The 19,905-nt window shown below is 37.6% G+C and overlaps 1 protein-coding gene and 1 pseudogene across 1 annotated transcript; both read left to right on the plus strand.

The window, feature by feature from the left end:
* The first annotated feature begins 290 nt into the window (after positions 1-290).
* On the plus strand, positions 291-1,223 carry LOC122442603 (olfactory receptor 4C11-like). The gene has a single exon (XM_043470454.1). The coding sequence runs from the start codon at positions 291-293 to the stop codon at positions 1,221-1,223; it is 933 nt and encodes a 310-aa protein (XP_043326389.1).
* Positions 1,224-15,301: 14,078 nt separating this feature from the next.
* On the plus strand, positions 15,302-16,233 carry LOC122442636 (annotated as a pseudogene).
* Positions 16,234-19,905: the final 3,672 nt, after the last annotated feature.

Below are 19,905 nucleotides of genomic sequence, written 5' to 3' on the forward strand. Positions count from 1 at the left end.
ACGCTAGTGGTAAAAAAAAAAAAAAAACCCACCTGCCAAAGCAGGAGACAGACACTGGTTCAGTCCTTGGGTCAGGAATATCCCCTGGAGAAGGAAATAGCAATCCATTCTAGTATTCTTGCCTGGAGAATTCCATGGACAGAGGGCCCTGGCTACAGACCATGGGATCACAAAGAGTGGGACATGACTAAAGTGATTTATCACGCATGTAGCATTCATGCCATTTTCTTTCTTCTTTTCTCCTTTGCAGATACTTTCTCATCAGAGCTTTGCCCTCACCACATGAAAAAATGCAGCAAAATAACAGTGTAACAGAGTTCATACAGTTAGGATTGACTCAAGATCCTAAGAGACAGAAAATGGTATTTGTAATCATCTTCATTTTCTATGTAGGAATGTTGATGGGTAATTTGCTTATTATTATGACCATAATATTCAGCCGGACACTAGGGAGCCCCATGTACTTCTTCCTATTTTATTTGTCTTTGGTTGATACCTGCTTTTCAACTTCAATAGCCCCGAGATTAATCGTGGATGCCCTGTTTGCAAACAAAAGCATATTTTACAATGAGTGCCTGACTCAGGTCTTTGCACTGCATTTATATGGATGCACGGAGATCTTTGTCCTGGTCCTCATGGCCATGGATCGGTATGTGGCTATCTGTAAGCCCTTGAATTATACAACCATCATGAGCTGGCAAGTCTGCATCATCCTGATTGTTCTTGTATGGATAGGGTCTTTTACACCTTCTACGGCTCAGATTATTCTGGCCTTGAGATTGCCCTTCTGCAGATCCAATTTGATTGATCACTATTGCTGTGATATGCAGCCACTGTTGAAACTTGCATGCATGGATATTTATGTGATGAACTTACTGATGGTGATTAATAGTGGAGCACTTTGTGCAAGTAGTTTTATAATTCTGATGATCTCTTACATTGTTATCTTGCATTCACTGTTGAACCACAGTGCAGAAGGGAGGAAAAAGCCCCTCTCCACTTGCACTTCCCATGTCATTGTAGTTGACTTATCATTTGGTCCGTGTATATTTATACATACTTGGCCCCCAACCATATTCCCCATGGACAAAATGGTGGAAGTATTTTACATGATTGGAACACCCTTCCTCAATCCACTCATCTACACACTGAGGAATGCAGAAGTGAAAAATGTCATGAGAAACTTATGGCATGTCAGAATTACCTCAGAAAGCAAAAGATGAATTGTGGGCCTGGATTGATTGTTTATTGAGTCATGGTTTTAGTGAATCTGCACAAATTATCATATATGACAATGCTTGACTTTTGTGGGAATAGCATAAATAAAATCAAAGTATGCTTTGCTTTATTTTTTTTCTTCTTAATTCACAGGCAAGATGAATATCAAGGCTTCTCATTCTTACATGGACCAAACTTGCCAATTCTAATCATGATCCCCTGTCACAGTTTGTTTTTCAATCAGTTCAGTTCAGTTAAGTCACTCAGTTGTGTCCAACTTTGCAACCCCATGGACTGCAGGACACAAGGCTTCCCTGTACATCACCAACAGAGCAAAAACAACATTTTTTTTTCATTTATTTTTATTAGTTGGAGGCTAATTACTTTACAATATTGTAGTGTTTTTTTGCCATACATTGACATGAATCAGCCATGGATTTACGTGTGTTTCCCATCCCGATCCCCACTCCTGCCTCCGTCCCCATCCCATCCCTCTGGGTCTTCCTAGTGCACCAGCCCTGAGCATTTGTCTCATGCATACAACCCAGGCTGGTGATCTGTTTCACCCTTGATAGTATATTTGTTTCATTTGTAATTTTTGGGACATTGTAAGTTCAGTGTCTAAACTGGCAACTCAAAAGTTTAATATGATGCATTAGGAGGCCCATAGGTATAAAACAGAATAGAAGTGTCATAATTTTGTTACAAGCTCATCTAGTCTAAATATCCCTCATGCCAGTACACAAACAGTCACAGACACATACACTTACTATTCAGGGGGTTGTGGTTATTTGTACTTCAGATCATTGAATGGATGAACAAATGTAAGAGATATAAAAGAGAAGAAAATATGCTCACATGCAGATGAAAACATAAATTTTAGATAATAGAACAAGATGTTATACAGGGAACAAAAACTTAGAAGTTTTTATGTGGTTCAGAAGTACTTGCAGCCAAATTAAATAAGGGAAATGGTGTGATTTTAAATGATTTTGGAAGATGCTATTAATGTAAACAGAGTGTATAATTGTGAATAGTCATCTGCCCTCAAAAGTGATTCCCCTAAAGAAGAAACTCTCAATTCTAAGTATACTTTCATTTCTCTCAGAAAGAAGTAGAATTCCTGATACATTTCCAGTCCCTTTTTTGCTATCTCAGCTATGTCTCAAATGTATTATAAAGTGGAATATGTCTTTCAAAAGCACAAATAGAAAATTCAGAACAAATAGCAATTCTCTGAAGTTCCTGGAGTAAACCCATCCTTGAGATTGTTCTGCTGAGAAATATAAGAAATATAAGAAGGAAGGTTTCAAAACAGTTTCATATGTCTTCCTTATCTCTAATACATAATAAATGCCTCTAATGCACTTTATTTAAACATCTGCAATGTGAACTAAAACACAGGAAACATTAGGAATTAATGAAGTGGTCATGAACTGGTTTTATTCTAGCTTTGAAATGGGGAGTAGAATGTAATGATTAAGAGCATTAGCTTTGGGTTCAGTCATTATGATTCCAAATCCTTGTTCTATCACCTCATAGACCTGAAACTTCAGGAAAGATAGATGGACTTCTAGGCCTCAATGTTTGTCTATAAAATGGAAATTAAAATAATCTCTATGTTACTGGCTTGTAATAAGGGTTCAAGATTGCATTCATAATGAAATCTAGTATGTGCTATTGCTATCATAAATGAATATTAAATATACTTACTAAAATTTCTATTTTTAATTAATGGCCACCACATATGTTTGCCAGCAATATTTCATTTTATTCAGAGAACACAAGTTACAGTTATAATGGAAGGAAATCAAACTGAAGATATACATCAGCATTAGTTTTGTGTGTGTGTGTGTTTTGTTTTGACATTTTAAAATATATTGGTACGTTGTCAATTTACAATGTTCTGTTGGTTTCAGGTATATAGGAAAGTGAATCTGTTATGTATATACATATGTCCTAGTATGTGCTATTGCTATCATAAATGAATATTAAATATACTTACTAAAATTTCTATTTTTAATTAATGGCCACCACATATGTTTGCCAGCAATATTTTATTTTATTCAGAGAACACAAGTTACAGTTATAATGGAAGGAAATCAAACTGAAGATATACATCAGCATTAGTTTTGTGTGTGTGTGTGTTTTGTTTTGACATTTTAAAATATATTGGTACGTTGTCAATTTACAATGTTCTGTTGGTTTCAGGTATATAGAAAAGTGAATCTGTTATGTATATACATATGTCCACTCTTCTTGTTTAGATTCTTTTCCCCTATAGGCCATAACAGAGTATTGAGTAGTTCCCTGTGTATACAACAGGTCCTCTTTAGCTATCTAGTTTATATATGGTAGTGTGAACATGTCAATCCCAAGCTCCCAAATTATCCCTACCCCTCCTTATTCCCTGGTAAACATAAATTTATTTTCTACATCCACGACTCTACTTCTGGTTTATACATAAGTTCATTTATACCCTCTTTTTAAAAATCCCACATATAAGTGATATCATACGATATTTGTCTTTGTTTGACTTACTTTACTCAGTATGACAATCTCTAGGTCCATCCATGTTTATTCAAATAGCATTATTTTGTTCTTTTTATGACTGAGTAGGGCTTTCCTGGTGGCTCAGGCAGTAAAGAATCTGTCTGCAATGCAGGAGACCTGGATTCGATCCCTGGGTTGGGAAGATCCCCTGGAGGAAGGCATGACAACCCACTCCAGTATTCTTGCCTGGAGAATCCCCTGGACAGTGAAGCCTGGTGGGCTACAGTCAGTGGGGTTAAAAAGAGTCGGACAGGACTGAGCAACTAAGCACAGCACAGCATGGTTGAGTGACATTCCGTTGTATATTTGTACCACAACTTTTTTATCCATTTCTCTATCGATGGGCATTTAGATTGCTTCCATGTCCTGACTATTATAAATAGTGCTGTAATGAACATTGTGGTGCATGTATCTTTTCAAATTGTTTTTTCCTAGAGGTATGCACAAGTGTGGGATTGATGGGTAATATGGTAGTTCTATTTTTAGCTTACATCACGAGAAACGCTGAGCTGGACAAAGCACAAGCTGGAATCAAGATTGCCAGGAGAAATATCAATAACCTCAGATATGCAGATGACACCACCCTCATGGCAGAAAGTGAAGAAGAACTAAAGAGCCTCTTGATGAAAGTGAAAGAGGAGAGTGAAAAAGTTGGCTTAAACCTCAACATTCAGAAAACTAAGATCATGGCATCTTGTCCCATCACTTCATGGCAAATAGATGGGGACACAGTGGAAACAGTGGATGACTTTATTTTGGGGGCTTCAAAATCACTGCAGATGGTGATTGCAGCCATGACATTAAAAGACACTTACTCCTTGAAAGGAAAGTTATGACCAACCTAGATAGCATGTTAAAAAGCAGAGACATTACTTTGTCAACAATGGTCCATCTAGTCAAGACAATGGTTTTTCCAGTGGTCATGTATGCATGTGAGAGTTGGGCTATAAAGAAAGCTGAGCGCTGAAGAATTGATGCTTTCAAACTGTGGTTTTGGAGAAGACTCTTGAGAGTCCCTTGGACTGCAAGGAGATCCAACCAGTCCATCCTAAAGGAAATCAGTCCTGGATATTCCTTGGATGGACTGATGTTGAAGCTGAAATTCCCATACTTTGGCCACCTGATGTGAAGAGCTGACTCATTTGAAAAGACCCTGTTTCTGGGTAAGACTGAGAGCAGGAGGAGAAGGAGACGACAGAGGATGAGATGGTTGGATGGCATCACTGATTCGATGGACATGGGTTTGGGTGGACTCTGGGAGTTTGTGATGGACAGGGAGGCCTGGCGTGCTGCGGTTCATGGGGTCACAAACAGACATGACTGAGCGACTGAACTGAACTGAAGGAAACTTCATACTCTTCTCCATAGCTGCTGCATAAATATACCTTCCTGTCAACAGTGTTGGAGGGATCCATTTTCTTCACATCCTCTCCAGCATTTAAACAGAGATCAATGAAAGAAGAATAGAAAGCACAGAGACAAACCCATGCACTGTGGTCCCCTAACTTATGACAAAGTAAGCTAGAATATATAATGGAGAAAAAAACAGTCTCTTCAATTAGTGGTGCTGGGAAAACTGGACAGTTGTATATAAAACAATGAAATTAGAACACTTCCTAACACCATACACACAAATAAACTCAAAATGGATTAAAAACTTGAATGTAAGGCCAGACACTATAAAACTCTTAGAGGAAAACATAACCAGAAAACTCTGACATAAATCACAGAAAGTTCTTTTTGGATCCACCTCCTAGAGTAATGAAAATACAAACAAAAATAAATGAGTGAAACCTCATTAAATTTTAAAGGTTTTGCACTACAATGGAACCCATAAACAAAATGAAAAGACAACCCTTAGAATGAGAGAAAATAATTGCAAGTTTATATATATATATGTATATATATACATATATTTGGGGTATATATATATTTTTCATATTGTTAGAATTATAGTTAATGAACATATATATACATTATATAACTAATTAAATGTATGAATATTTTTATATGTGTGCACATATAAAAATATATATACATATACAACATATATATGTGTGTATATATGTATATGGACAGGGAAATGGATAGATAGTCCATCAAGTCCCTATATCAATAAATATTGATTAGTATAATTATGCTGCCTTTCAATCATCATTGCCTTGGCCATCTCTCACAGCACTTAAGTGCATGATCTGAGATGTCAGTTAGATTCCGGTTACATGTTCTTCAATATTTCTGTTTTGGAATGCACTCCTTTCATTTGTTTCAGTTCAGTTCAGTTCAGTCGCTCAGTCGCATCCGACTCTTTGCGACCCCATGAATCACAGCACGCCAGGCCTCCCTGTCCATCACCAGCTCCCGGAGTTTACTCAAACTCATGCCCATTGAGTCGGTGATGCCATCCAGCCATCTCATCCTCTGTCGTCCCCTTCTCTTCCTGCCCCTAAGCATCAGGGTCTTTTCCAATGAGTCAGCTCTTCACATCAGGTGGCCAAAGTACTGGAGTTTCAGCATCAGTCCTTCCAATGAACACCCAGGACTGATCTCCTTTAGGATGGACTGGTTGGATCTCCTTGCAGTCCAAGGGACTCTCAAGAGTCTTCTCCAGTACCACAGTTCAAAAGCATCAATTTTTCAGCGCTCAACTTTCCTCACAGTCCAACTCTCACATCCATACATGACCAGTGGAAAAACCATAGCCTTGACCAGATGGACCTTTGTTGCAAAGTACTGTCTCTGCTTTTCAATATGCTATCTAGGTTGGTCATAACTTTTCTTCCAAGGAGTAAGCATCTGTTAATTTCATGGCTGCAATCACCATCTGAAGTGATTTTAGAGTCCCCCAAAATTAAGTTTGACACTGTTTTAACTGTCTCCCCATCTATTTACCATGAAGTGAATGGACCAGATGCCATGATCTTAGTTTTCTGAATGCTGAGCTTTAAGCCAACTTTTTCACTCTCCTCTTTCACTTTCATCAAGAGGCTTTTTAGGTCCTCTTCACTTTCTGCCATAAGGGTGGTATAATCTGCATATCTGAGGTTATTGATATTTCTCCTGGCAATATTGATTCCAGCTTGTGCTTCTTCCACCCAGCGTTTCTCATGATGTGCTCTGCATATAAGTTAAATAAGCAGGGTGACAGTATACAGCCTTGACGTACTCCTTTTCCTATTTGGAACCAGTCTGTTGTTCCATGTCCAGTTCTAACTATTGCTTCCTGACCTGCATACAGGTTTCTCAAGAGGCAGCTCAGGTGGTCTGGAATTCCCATCTCTTTTAGAATTTTCCACAGTTTATTGTTATCCACACAGTCAAAGGCTTTGGCTTAGTCAATAAGGCAGAAATAGATGTTTTTTTCTGGAACTCTCTTGCTTTTTCAATGATCCAGCTGATGTTGGCAATTCGATCTCTGGTTCCTCTGCCTTTTCTAAAGCCAGCTTGAACATCTGGATGTTCATGGTTCATGAATTGCTGAAGCCTGCCTTGAAGAATTTTGAGCATTACTTTACTAGCGTGTGAGATTAGTGCAATTGTGCAGTAGCTTGAGCATTCTTTGGCATTGCCTTTCTTAGGGATTGGAATGAAAACTGACCTTTTCCAGTCCTGTGGCCACTGCTGAGTTTTTCAAATTTGCTGGCATATTGAGTGCAGCACTTTCACAGCATCATGGTTCAGGATTTGAAATAGATCAACTGGAATTCCATCACATCCACTAGCTTTGTTCATAGTGATGCTTTCTAAAGCCCACCTGACTTCACATACCAGGATGTCTGGCTCTAGGTGAGTGATCACACAATTATGATTATCTGGATCATGAAGATCTTTTTTGTACAGTTCTTCTGTGTATTCTTGTCTCCTCTTCTTAATATCTTCTGCTTCTGTTAGGTCCATACCATTTCTGTCCTTTATCGAACCCATCTTTGTGTGAAATATTCCCTTGGTATCTCTAATTTTCTTGAAGAGATCTCTAGTCTTTCCCATTCTGTTGTTTTCCTCTATTTCTTTACATTGATCACTGAGGAAGGCTTTCTTATCTCTCCTGGCTATTCTTTGGAACTCTGCATTCAAATGGCAATATCTTTCCTTTTCTCCTTTGCTTTTTGCTTCTCTTCTTTTCACAGCTATTTGTAAAGTCTTCTCAGACAACCATTTTGCCTTTTGGCATTTCTTTTTCATGGGGATGGTCTTGATCCCTGTCTCCTGACAATGTCACGAACCTCCGTCCATAGTTCATCAGGTTCTCTGTCTACCAGATCTAGTCCCTTAAATTCATTTGTTTACCCATCTGTAAAATAATGATAGTATTAGTGCTTGCCTTTTCATATTGCTGTAAAGATTACTGCTGAATATCACTGTTTTTGTTGTTGTTTTTTGTTTGTTGTTTGTTTGTTTGTTTTTTTTTGCTTATCTTTTGTGCATTTATTTTTGATTAATTAATCTTTGCTACTTTGCAACTTTATTGCTGTGTGTGGACTTTCTCTGGTTGTGGTAGCCTGGGACGACTCTTTGTAGTAGTGTGTGGGCTTCTCACTGTGATGGTTTCTCTTGTTGAGGAGCACGGGCTCTAGGCACTTAGGCTTCAGTAGTTGTGGTGTGTAGGCTCCATAGTGTGGCAAGCAGCCTTAGTTGCTCTGCAGCATGTGGAATCCTGCTGGACTGGGGTCAAATATTGTCCCCTGCATTAGCAGTCACATTCTTAACCACTGGACTACCAGGGAAGCTTCATCACTATATTTTTAAAGAACAGACTTTTGGACTCTGTGGGAGAAGGCGAGGGTGGGATGTTTCGAGAAAACAGCATCAAAACATGTATATTATCTATGGTGAAACAGATCACCAGCCCAGGTTGGGTGCATGAGACAAGTGCTCGGGCCTGGTGCACTGGGAAGAACCAGAGGGATCGGGTAGAGTGGGAGGTGGGAGAGGGGATCGGGATGGGGAATACATGTAAATCCATGGCTGATTCATGTCAATGTATGGCAAAAACCACTACAATATTGTAAAGTAATTAGCCTCCAACTAATAAAAATAAATGAAAAAAAAAATAAATTTCTTTAATGCATTTTCCTGGGATGAAATCTTATGACTACATATACAGTAATCAAGCTTGTAAAACTAGGTCCCAATTTGGTTTTAATAAAGCATCAAATATTTAAGAGTTGTCCTAGACTGTTTTTGATTTATGACATTAGGGTCACAGAAGGGTAATCTCGTGATAAAGAGGAGCTCTACGGTTGAATGAATAAAGCCTTCCATCCATGTTGCTTCCACTAGCAGTCCAGTCGCCAGTTTATGATGGTCGTATAGTGCAAGGGCTTGCAGATGGCCACACAGAGGTCACAGGCCATCACGGTGAGCAAGGGCTTGCAGATGGCCACACAGAGGTCACAGGCCATCACGGTGAGCAGGACGACATCAACACCTGCAAGTACATGTTCCCCAAAGATCTGCATCATGCATCCATTGAAAGGGCTGATTCTGTTTTCTTAGAGTGAATATATGATCAGTTTGGGAATAGTGACATAAGAGTAGCAGACATCAACAAAAGAGAGATGGGCCAGGAACTAGTACATAGGTTAACCAATAAAGAGCTGGTGGTGATGGTGACCATAGTGAGCACACTTCCTAACATAGAGACAATGTAGATGACCAAAAACACAACAAATATGATTTTCTGTATCTTTCGATTTTGTGAGAGTCCCAGTAGAACAGATCATGTCATATTGTTTCTATTATACCTATATCTCAGGTCATGATTAGTTATAGCAATGTATGGCCCTGGCTTCTACTTGGATGGATAGGAAGAAGTACTTTAGGATTCTCTTATGCTCAAGGCCATTTGTGCACTAACTTAGTTATGACCTCAGGAATCTTGCCATTATATGAGCCTGATGGACAAAGAGATCAGTATTTCACTGGTATTTAACATCTATTTTTATGCCTTCATGAGAATGGAAAGATGTAATTGCCTATATGGAAACATTTTCAGAATTCACATATAAGGCCTAGAATGACAGTAATCAAGCCACAAACTTACTGAATTCTAGAATCTCTGTGAGAAAGAAATGGCAACAAACTGCAGTACTCTTGCCTGGGAAATCCTATGGACAGAGGGGTCTGGTGGGCTACAGTCCACACGGTCACAAAGACTCTGAATTGACTGAGTGAGCAAACCCACAGGAACACGATAAGAAAACTAAATTACAGAAATCATATGGCCATATCCAGGGGGAACTTGTGAAATAATTCAAACGCAATGCTGTATTTTATACCAGATGAATCCTACAATACAAAGCATTTACTAACCTACACAGAAAATCAGATTTCTGGGTTAAGTGATCCATTTCCTAGTCTTGTTGATTTTTTAGAGATTTGGTTTGGTCTGAAAGCTCATGGTAGAAAATCATTTTCAAAAAAAGATTTACCTAAATTCAAGACATAGTATAAAATTACCACAAAACAAGTAATGTGCTATTTAAACATATTAGAATGTTCATAAAATCTAAATGTATGAATTTCCCAACAAAGATATCAAAGAAATTCAGTGTGGAAATAATGGATCTTTCAACAAATGCTGGATCAATATGATACCCGCTTGCAAAAAAGTGAACCTCAACAATACTTCACTCTATACACTAATATTAATGCAAAACAAGTCAGTGAACTAGATGTAAAATCTAAAACCATAAAAATTCTAGAAGAAATATTTTTATTGTGAGGTCGTTGTTCAGTTGGTAAGACTTGGACTCTTTGCGACTCCATGGCCTGCAGCGTGCTAGGCTCCCGTGTCCTTAGTGGGACAAACTCCAGAGGTTTGCTCAGTTTCACCTCTGTTGAATCAGTGATGCTGCCTAGCTATCTCATTCTCTGCTGTCCCCTTCTCTTTTTGCCTTCAATCTTTCCCAGGATCACGGTTTTTTCCAATGAGTTGTATTCTCGCATCAGGTGGCCAAAGTATTAGAGCTTCCCCATCAGTCCTTCCAATAAATATTCAGGGTTGATTTCTTTTAGGATTGACTGGTTTGATCTCCTTGCTGTTCAAGGAACTTTAAAGAGTCTTCTCCAGCACCACAATTTGAAGGCAATGACTCTTTGGCCTTCAGCCTACTTTATGATCCAACTATCACATCTGAACATGAGTACTTTAAAACCAAAGCTTTGACTATATGGGCTTTTGTTGGCAAAGTGACGCCTCTGCTTTTTACATTGACTAGATTTATCATAGCTTTCTTTCCAAGGAGCAAGTGTCTTTTATTTTCATGGCTATAGTCACCAACCACAATGACTTTGGAACCCAAGAAAATAAAATCTGTCACTGTTTCCGTTTTTACCCATCTATTTGCCATGAAATGATGGGACCAGATGCCATAATCATAGTTTTTTGAATGGTGAGTTTTAAGCCAGCTTTTTCACTCTCCTCTTTCACCTTCAACAGTCACTGTAGCTCCTCTTCACTTTCTGCCATTAGACTTGTATCATCTGCATATCTGAGCTTGTTGATTTTTTTTCTCCGAGCAATCTTGATTCCAGTCTGCGATTTGTCAGCTCAGATTTCTCATGATGTGCTTGCATATAAGTTATACCAGCAGGCTGGCTGGTATACAGACTTGACATACTCCTTTGCTAATTTTAAACCAGTCTGTTCTTCCATGTCCAATTCTAACTGTTGCTCCTTGACCTGCATACAGATTTATCAGAAGACAGATAAGGTAGTCTGGAGGAGGGAAAGTCTAATTACTCCAGTATTTTTGCTGTGAGAACCCCATGAACAGTAGGAAAAGGCAAAGAGATCTAGAGGTTGATCAATATTTATTAGATATGACATGAGAAGCATGAACCATAAAACTACCAAAAAAAAAAGAAAGACTTTAAAAAATTAAAGAAAATTCACAGACTAGGAGAAAAATGTGTTTGTGTATAACAGATCAATCTTGCATAACATTTGTATACAAATACCTCATACTTTGTATATGTATAATAAGTATGACAAAACACATATATCTGGAATACATAAAAACCATTAACAACTAAGTTAAAAATACTGACTCAGTGGACATGAATCTGAACTGTGGGAGACAGTGAAGGACAGGGAAACTGGTGTGTTACCGCCCAGTAGTTGCAAAGAGTCAAACATGATTTGGGGACTGGACAAAAAAGATACACAAAACTCATATTTTTAAATTATACAAATAACCTGAAAAGAAATTTCCCAATGAAAGCACATACCCATAAAAATAGTTTCTAAAAATGCTCAAAATCGTTAGTCATCAAGAAACGCAAACAAAAATTTTAGTAATTTATCGCTTCATAACTCTTAGCATAACTAAATAGAAAAATAATACATAGTGATCCCTTCTTGTGCTTTAGATATCTCTTCAGATGTTTAATGTGTTTCATGCTGACCATCATACATGTCCCAGATATTAATCATCTGGATCCTATTAGAGTTTCTGTTTACTTCCATTACTCTCTGATGAACAGGGAATAAAAGGTTTTGATTTCAGGCACTTTTAAATGGTTTCCACTAATTTTATGCCCTCACTGCTCTAACTTACAAGCAATCAGTCCTAGATTTCCATAAAAGTTTAATATTGATAAGAAAATAGAAGTTTTCTCTTTGAGATGAGCCCACAGTTTAACTATACATCACAGGTACCCATGCTAGAAATATGCCACCCTTTCTATCACATGCCATTAAATTTTCTTTGAAACCCAGATTCATATACAGATTGTGGACTCACATGATTTGGTTGCAGGTGCAGGGAAAATGATTTTCCACTCTAGAATGGATGTTTCTCAAGTATGTCTCTCCAGAATGCCTGTTTCTAAGACAAAATCATTCCATCAAAAGAAGTAATTAATTCCCGGGAGAGAAAGTGTCCTTACAAGACATGCAATACAAGGTCCTTGAATGTTTGGGAAAACCTTTTTAATATCCATGCATTTTATGGACATTTTCATGAATTTTTGCTGTTGTTGTTGTTTTCCTCTCTAGTGCAAAGTTCGTCAAGGGTAGATAAACCATTTGAAAGTGTATTCACCACGCATTCAGCCTTCTGCCTATGGAACCAGAACCATGTATAGAAGATCATTTCTACATCGTGTTATGAGTGAATGGATTCTAAATTCAAGTCCAGGGTTTTCTGTAGAAAGTTTTAGAGGTTCATGCTAGGAGAAAATAGACTCATGAAAAGACTTACTTCTCTCCTGTTGATTTGATACAAATTATCTGAACATTCTCTTTTAAGTGTGCCGTATTTTTCATATCAAAAGTCACTTATCCCAAGAAGGGGTCAATCGGAAGACAGGATTATTTCCGAACACCCTGAAATATCACTAAGATGATCTAAGACCAGAAGGTAAGCCTTTCAATAGTGCCAATGCTTATTAAAGATGGTTATACAGCTGTTCTTAATTGTTACTTTCCATATAAAGCAAACTTGATGTTCCAACATTTTAAAATAGAGTAATAGAGCATCTCATCTTCAGGTTTTGTTCACAACATGGTTGGTAAATATCATTAACCTAACTTGACAGATGGAAAATTTTGAGGCTCATAGAGATAAAAAAATTTAGAAGATACAACTCTCTAATACAAAATACAGTCCTTTTGCCATGAGATACTTAAGATTGATCATGTGAATAAAAAGAAAATTTGAATACCCTTTACACAGAAAAAAAGTAACATGAATATTAAGTGATATAAATCATCATCTGTTTAGACCAACAGGAATATGAAGAACTCTTCTTGGGATCAGTCACGGTGTATAACATGGGTCTCTGTGGCTTCTTTAAAAGTAAAATTGGAGATGACTGTTCTTCAGTTTATTGCATGGCTAAATGTCTCTTTGTATTGTTGCTCAAAATGTCTATTATTCCTACAACGAGGTGCACAGACAGTCAAAAATAAATGACGTTCCTTTGTGTGTCCTCCAGGGTATGGTGAATATGTTCATATATGTTTCTTCTTCAATTTTCATAACTGCTTCTAAGCAGTTACAAAAGACATCAATCTTCTCACTTGATTGTAGAGGAAACAAGATGTAAGGTGCCAGAAATATACTCAAGATCAAGAAGTTGCAAGTGGAGAAGCACCTGATGATATGGCCTTTCTGATTCTCAAAACAACATGCTTCACTGCTGCACCAACATTTTTGTTGTGCAGGAGAGTCTGCAGGACTATTCATTGCAGGGGAATTGAAGAAGGAGAAATTAAGGTGAGGAAAATAAGAGGAAATGAAACAGCAGTGGAAGGAGTGCCACATAGTTATTGATGTTAAAGAGTTCAATATATTATCCTGTGTAAGTGTGGTGTGTGTGATTATATGTGTATTTGCATGTTGATGAATTTGCCTCATAGATATGTTTCCAAGTTATATTGAAGTAACTATGGTAATTATGATCTTATCCAAAGGAGTTTACTAGTTAAACATTGCTTATTGTAGTATAACAATCTAGACAATGGGTTAAGAATACAGAGAAAAAAATCTAATAATATTCAGGTATTAAATATCTGTCTAACCTTGCACGAGATCCTTAACTTTTCTAGGTTTCTATTCCTTAATATGTAAAGTAAGTATAAAATGACAGTAGTGATCAGATCACAAATTTGCAATGAGAATGGCAACCAATTTCTGCAAAGAAAAATTAGAGCACTGAGAACACTGAGGAAGTGTTCAGGAAGTTTTAGCCGATATTAGTATTACTATTATTTACATCTAACATAATTTCCTGAGATTGTTTTTCATCTGCAAGAGGAATGAAATAATAATACACACACATGTTGCTACCATACCATGCATATAACAATCAATCATTAAAAGTATATGCATTAGTTATTTTAAAGTCATTGCATTTAGGTGATATGCGTTATCAAATATATTGTGGTAGCTCTGGTATTCTGCCATTACTTTCTATTCAATATATATTAAAGTTTAGGTCAACAATTATAAAAATCTGGTATCATGGTTTCTTTTCTCTGGCTTCTATCTCCATACAGAACCTCAACCAGCTTCATCAAGATCACACAAAGATCTTTACTAGAGTTTAGAGTTAAAGCCAATATTCTCACTTTTTCAAACCTCTCTTTATCTTTACACTCATATTCTAAATTATATTTACTGGTTGGCCATTTCCTAAAAATAAAAGAGAGATTGCCTAGCTTTGAATGCATATCCTCTGCATGCATTTTCTACCTCTCTTCAGGTTTAGCTGCCACTGTGTGTGAGATTTACCGCTTCACCTTAGGCTGTGAGTCATCTCACATGCACAGATCATCTCTCACTTCTATCTGCATATTTTCATGTCTGTACTTTAAAAAATTACCTTCCTGAGCAGAGAATTTGAATAATCACTGTCTTTTCTTGAACGATTACTGTCTTTTTTTCTATCTCATACAATTCATAAGAATCAAAACCCACAGAATTTAGGCATTCATTATTACATTGGCAAGATTAATTAATTCAAGGTTGAACTAATAAACTGTGACTCTTTTTCAGGTAACATAATTAATCATAACCTGAGATACATGGGTAACTGAAACAATGTGACAGAGTTTGTTCTACTGGGACTATCACAGAATCCAAAGATGCAGAAAATCATGTTTGTTGTGTTTTTGGTCATCTACGTCATGTCTATGATAGGAAATGTGCTCACTATGGTCATCATCAAAGCCAGTCCACTGTTAAGGTCCCCCATGTGCTATTTCCTGGCCCATCTCTCTTTTGTTGATGCCTGCTATTCCTGTGCCACTACCCCTAAACTGATCATAGATTCCCTCTATGAAGAGAAAACCAGCCCTTTCAGCGAATGCATGATGCGGATCTTTGGGGAACATCTGTTTGCAGGTGTTGATGTCATCCTGCTCACTGTGATGGCCTATGACCGCTATGTGGCCATCTGCAAACCCTTGCACTATGCAACCATCATGAATTGGTGACTCTGTGGGCTGCTAGTGGGAGTGGCATGGATGGAGGCATTATTCATTCAACCATACAGCTCCTCTTCATCATCAGATTACGTTTCTGTGGCCCTAGCATCATAGATCACTTTACGTGTGACTTAATATTTTTGCTCAATCTGGCCTGTACTGACACTCACCTTCTAGGACTTTCTGTTCCTGCCAACAGTGGTTTCCTCTGTCTGTTAAATTTGCTTCTCTTGATTGGCTCCTATGTGGTCATTCTGTGTACCCAGAGGACCCATAGCTGGGAGGCCAGATGCAAGGCCCTCTCTACCCGTGTCTCCCACATCACAGCAGTCATCCTGTTCTTTGGGCCCTGCTTATTTGTGTACCTGAGACCAGCGGTTACTTTGCCTGCTGATAAATCAGTTGCTGTATTCTACAGTATGATAACTCCCATGTTAAATCCCTTAATCTTTACCTTGAGAAATGACCAGATGAAAAACGCCATTAGGAAATTGTGTAGCCAAAAAGTGATTTCAGGTGATCAATAAGATGTCTGTGAAGCCCCAAGTTCAGTCAACTGATGCAAAAATATCATTGTTGGTGACCTCCAGCAAAAATACCTATGAGATATAGAAAAAAAAATAATAACCCTTATGATCATAGATTCTGAAAGGGGAAAAGAAGAGATGGATGCAACAAAAGAGACAAAAACCTAGCCTAGGACTATTCTTTGAATATTTGAAAAGTTCTACCAAATTGGAGCTGAGTTTTACTGGCTTCATCCATTGTATATGTATTCACAAGCTTTAATCCCAATAAAATTAATTAAAGAAATTTAAAAATATAATGAGGAGCATCCCTGGTGGTCCTGTGGCTAAGAATCCAATTGCCAATACAGGGGACATGGGTTCAGAAAGATCCCCAGGGCCAATGGACAAATAAGTCCATATGTCACCTCTGCTGAGCCTGTGCTCTGAAGCCCACAGGCTGCAACTACTGAAGCCCAAACACCTGGAGCTCGCGCTCTGAAGCAAGAGAGGCCACCTCAGTGAGAAGCCTGAGCACCACAGTGGAGAGTAGCCCCTACTCTCTCTAATCAGAGAAAGCTGACACGAAGCAATGAAGACCCAGTGCAGCCAAATTAGTTAATTAATAAACCTAAAAAAAAAAAATAGTGACAGCAGTAATCCCTATAGCAGTACAAAGAGGTAGGCACTGCTTTTATCCCCATTTTCTAGGTGAGGAAACAAACAGACAGAAGTATGTTTTAAAATAGAAATATTGAAGAACAAGTAACCAGAATCTAACTGAAATCTCAGACCATGTTCTTGACTGTTGTGATAATATGACTGGGCAATGATGACAGAAAATTGCATAATTATGTCAGCTACCACTTATCGATACAGAGACTCTGCTGGAAAATCTACCTTTCTGTTCATATACATACATATATACATACATACATGTGCGCAGTGGTGTGCTCAGTCATGTCCAAATCTCTGTGGCCCCATGGACTGTATAGCCCACCAGATTCCTCTGTCCATGGGTTCTCCAGGCAAGAATACTGGAGTGGGTTGCCATGCCCTCCTCCAGGATACACACACACACACATATATATATACACGCATATATATATACATTCACATATATATTAATACTATTTATATAATGTTATATGTATTAGTATATATACTATTTTATATACATATATCAGTTATATATCATCATAAGCAAATAATTATAATGATTTTATTAACGACTCTGCTTTTTTTAATACACTAGAGCTGATGGTGTTTGTGATATGTTGACTGTAACCCTGGGATATTTAGTTTTTAGGCAATAAAGGCAATATGCTATTTAACCTACAAGGCGTAGGATATTACACCAATTCAAAATTTACTTTTAGCATCAGAATCATTGTGTATTGTTCATGTCACCACCTTAGGTTCATAAATCATCAGAAAGAGTGATGATTCAAATAAAATAATATTATAATGTCAGAAAGTTCAATTTACTCAATAAATGGTCATACTCCATAAACTAATTACCTACTTGATAACAATCATTCTGTAGTAGCACAATGATGGTTCATGATAAATACTGAATGCATAAATGTATGTATAAATGAAAACAAAAATCCATTAAAACACACAAAAAAAGTAGCAATGTAGACTTGGAAATTTTTCCTACTTAACCTTTTTCAGAATCAGAGAATTCTGTTTCTGTTCTTGGAAATGACAATTTGCTTTATTCCTGCTTAAACTAGGACATAACTGAAGTGATGTAGCATGTAAGCTAGGAATTTTTAAAAAAAAAAAAAAAAGAAAATTAAAGTACCATTATAAGAACAAAACCTCTACCTTGATATTCCATCTGCTCTTGGAAAGATTACATCTTCATAAAGATACTGTTGGTTTTTGTTATATTATTCTGTTAATAACTTTGCTTTCTGGTAACATTTTCTTAGGAAGAGTGTTTTTAAAAGTAGCTCTGTCTAAAAAGAAAGAAGGAAAATTCAGTGTAAATATATTCAAATCATCTTATTTATTCTTCATTCATTAAAAAGCAAATATTTTTGTATTCAAGAAATGTATCCAGCACATTAATAGTTGCTGGGATTCAATTGTGAATAATGAGAAAGAGAAATGAAGCTTTCACAGTACTTAAATCCATTGAGAAATCCCAAAGGGGGGAAGAAAATTATAATGCAGATGCATGGGGCATGTCAAGCTACTGCTTTGAAGCTGAAAATATTGTCTTCACTTGTCTGCTCCTGGGCAGGAATCCCTTAGAAGAAATGGAGTAGCTATCATAGTCAACAAAAGGGTCCAAAATGCAGTACTTGGAATGCAATCTCAAAAATGACAGAATGATCTCTGTTCTTTTCCAAGGCAAACCATTCAATATCATGGTAATCCAAGTCTATGCCTTGACCAGTAATGCTGAAGAAGCTGAAGTTGAAAGGTTCTATGAAGACCTACAAGACTTTCTAGAACTAACACCCAAAAAAGATGTCCTTTTCATTATAGGGGACTGGAATGCAAAAGTAGGAAGTCAAGAAACACCTGGAGAAACAGGCAAATTTGGTCTCAGAGTACAGAATGAAGCAGGACAAAGGCTAATAGAGTTTTGCCAAGAGTATGCACTGGTCATAGCAAACACACTCTTCCAACAGCACAAGAGAAGACTCTACACATGAACATCACCAGATGTTCAACACCAAAATCAGGTTGATTGCATTCTTTGCAGCCAAAGATGGAGAAGACTTACACAATCAGAAAAACAAGACCAGGAGCTGACTGTGGCTCAGATCAAGAATTCCCTATTGCCAAATTTAGACTTAAATTGAAGAAAATAGGGAAAACCACTAGACCACTCAGGTATGACCTAAAGCAAATCCCTATGATCATACAGTGGAAGAGAGAAATAGATTTAAGGGACTAGATCTGATAGACAAAATGCGTGATGAACAATGAACAGAGGTTTGTGACAATGTACAGGAGACACGGAGCAAGACGATCCCTAAGAAAAAGAAATGCAAAAAAGCAAAATGGCTGACTGAGGAGGGCTTACAAGTAGCTGTGAAAAGAAAGAAGCAAAAAGCAAAGGAGAAAAGGAAAGATACCCATTTGAATGCAGAGTTCCAAAGACTAGCAAGGAGAGAAAAGAAAGCCTTCTTCAGTGATCAGTGCAAAAGAATAGAGGAAAATAATGGAATGGGAAAGACTAGAGATCTCTTCAGGAAAATTAGAGATACCAAGGGAACATTTCAGGCAAAGATGGGTTCAATAAAGGAGAGAAATGGTATGGGCATAACAGAAGCAGAATATATTAAGAAGAGGTGGCAAGAATACACAGAAGAACTGTACAAAGTTATTATGACCCAGATAATCATGATGGTGTGATCACTCACCTAGAGCCAGACATCCTGGAATGTGAAGTCAAGTGGGCCTTAGGAAGCATCATTATGAACAAAGCTAGTGCAGGTGATGAAATTCCAGTTGAGCTATTTCAAATCTTGAAAGATGATGCTGTGAAAGTGCTGCATTCAATATGCCAGCAAATTTGGAAAACTCAGCAGTGGCCACAGGACTGGAAAAGGTCAGTTTTCATTCCAGTGCCAAAAAAAGGCAATGCCAAAGAATGCTCAAACTACCGCACAATTGCACTCATCTCACACGCTAGCAAAGCAATGCTCAAAATTCTCCAAGCTAGGCTTC

This window comes from Cervus canadensis, chromosome 5 (genome assembly GCF_019320065.1).
Source record: "Cervus canadensis isolate Bull #8, Minnesota chromosome 5, ASM1932006v1, whole genome shotgun sequence".
NCBI lineage: Eukaryota > Metazoa > Chordata > Mammalia > Artiodactyla > Cervidae > Cervus > Cervus canadensis.

Coding starts and splice junctions, on each gene's coding strand:
- LOC122442603 (XM_043470454.1), top strand. CDS start 291: ATGCAGCAAAATAACAGTGTAACAGAGTTCATACAGTTAGGATTGACT.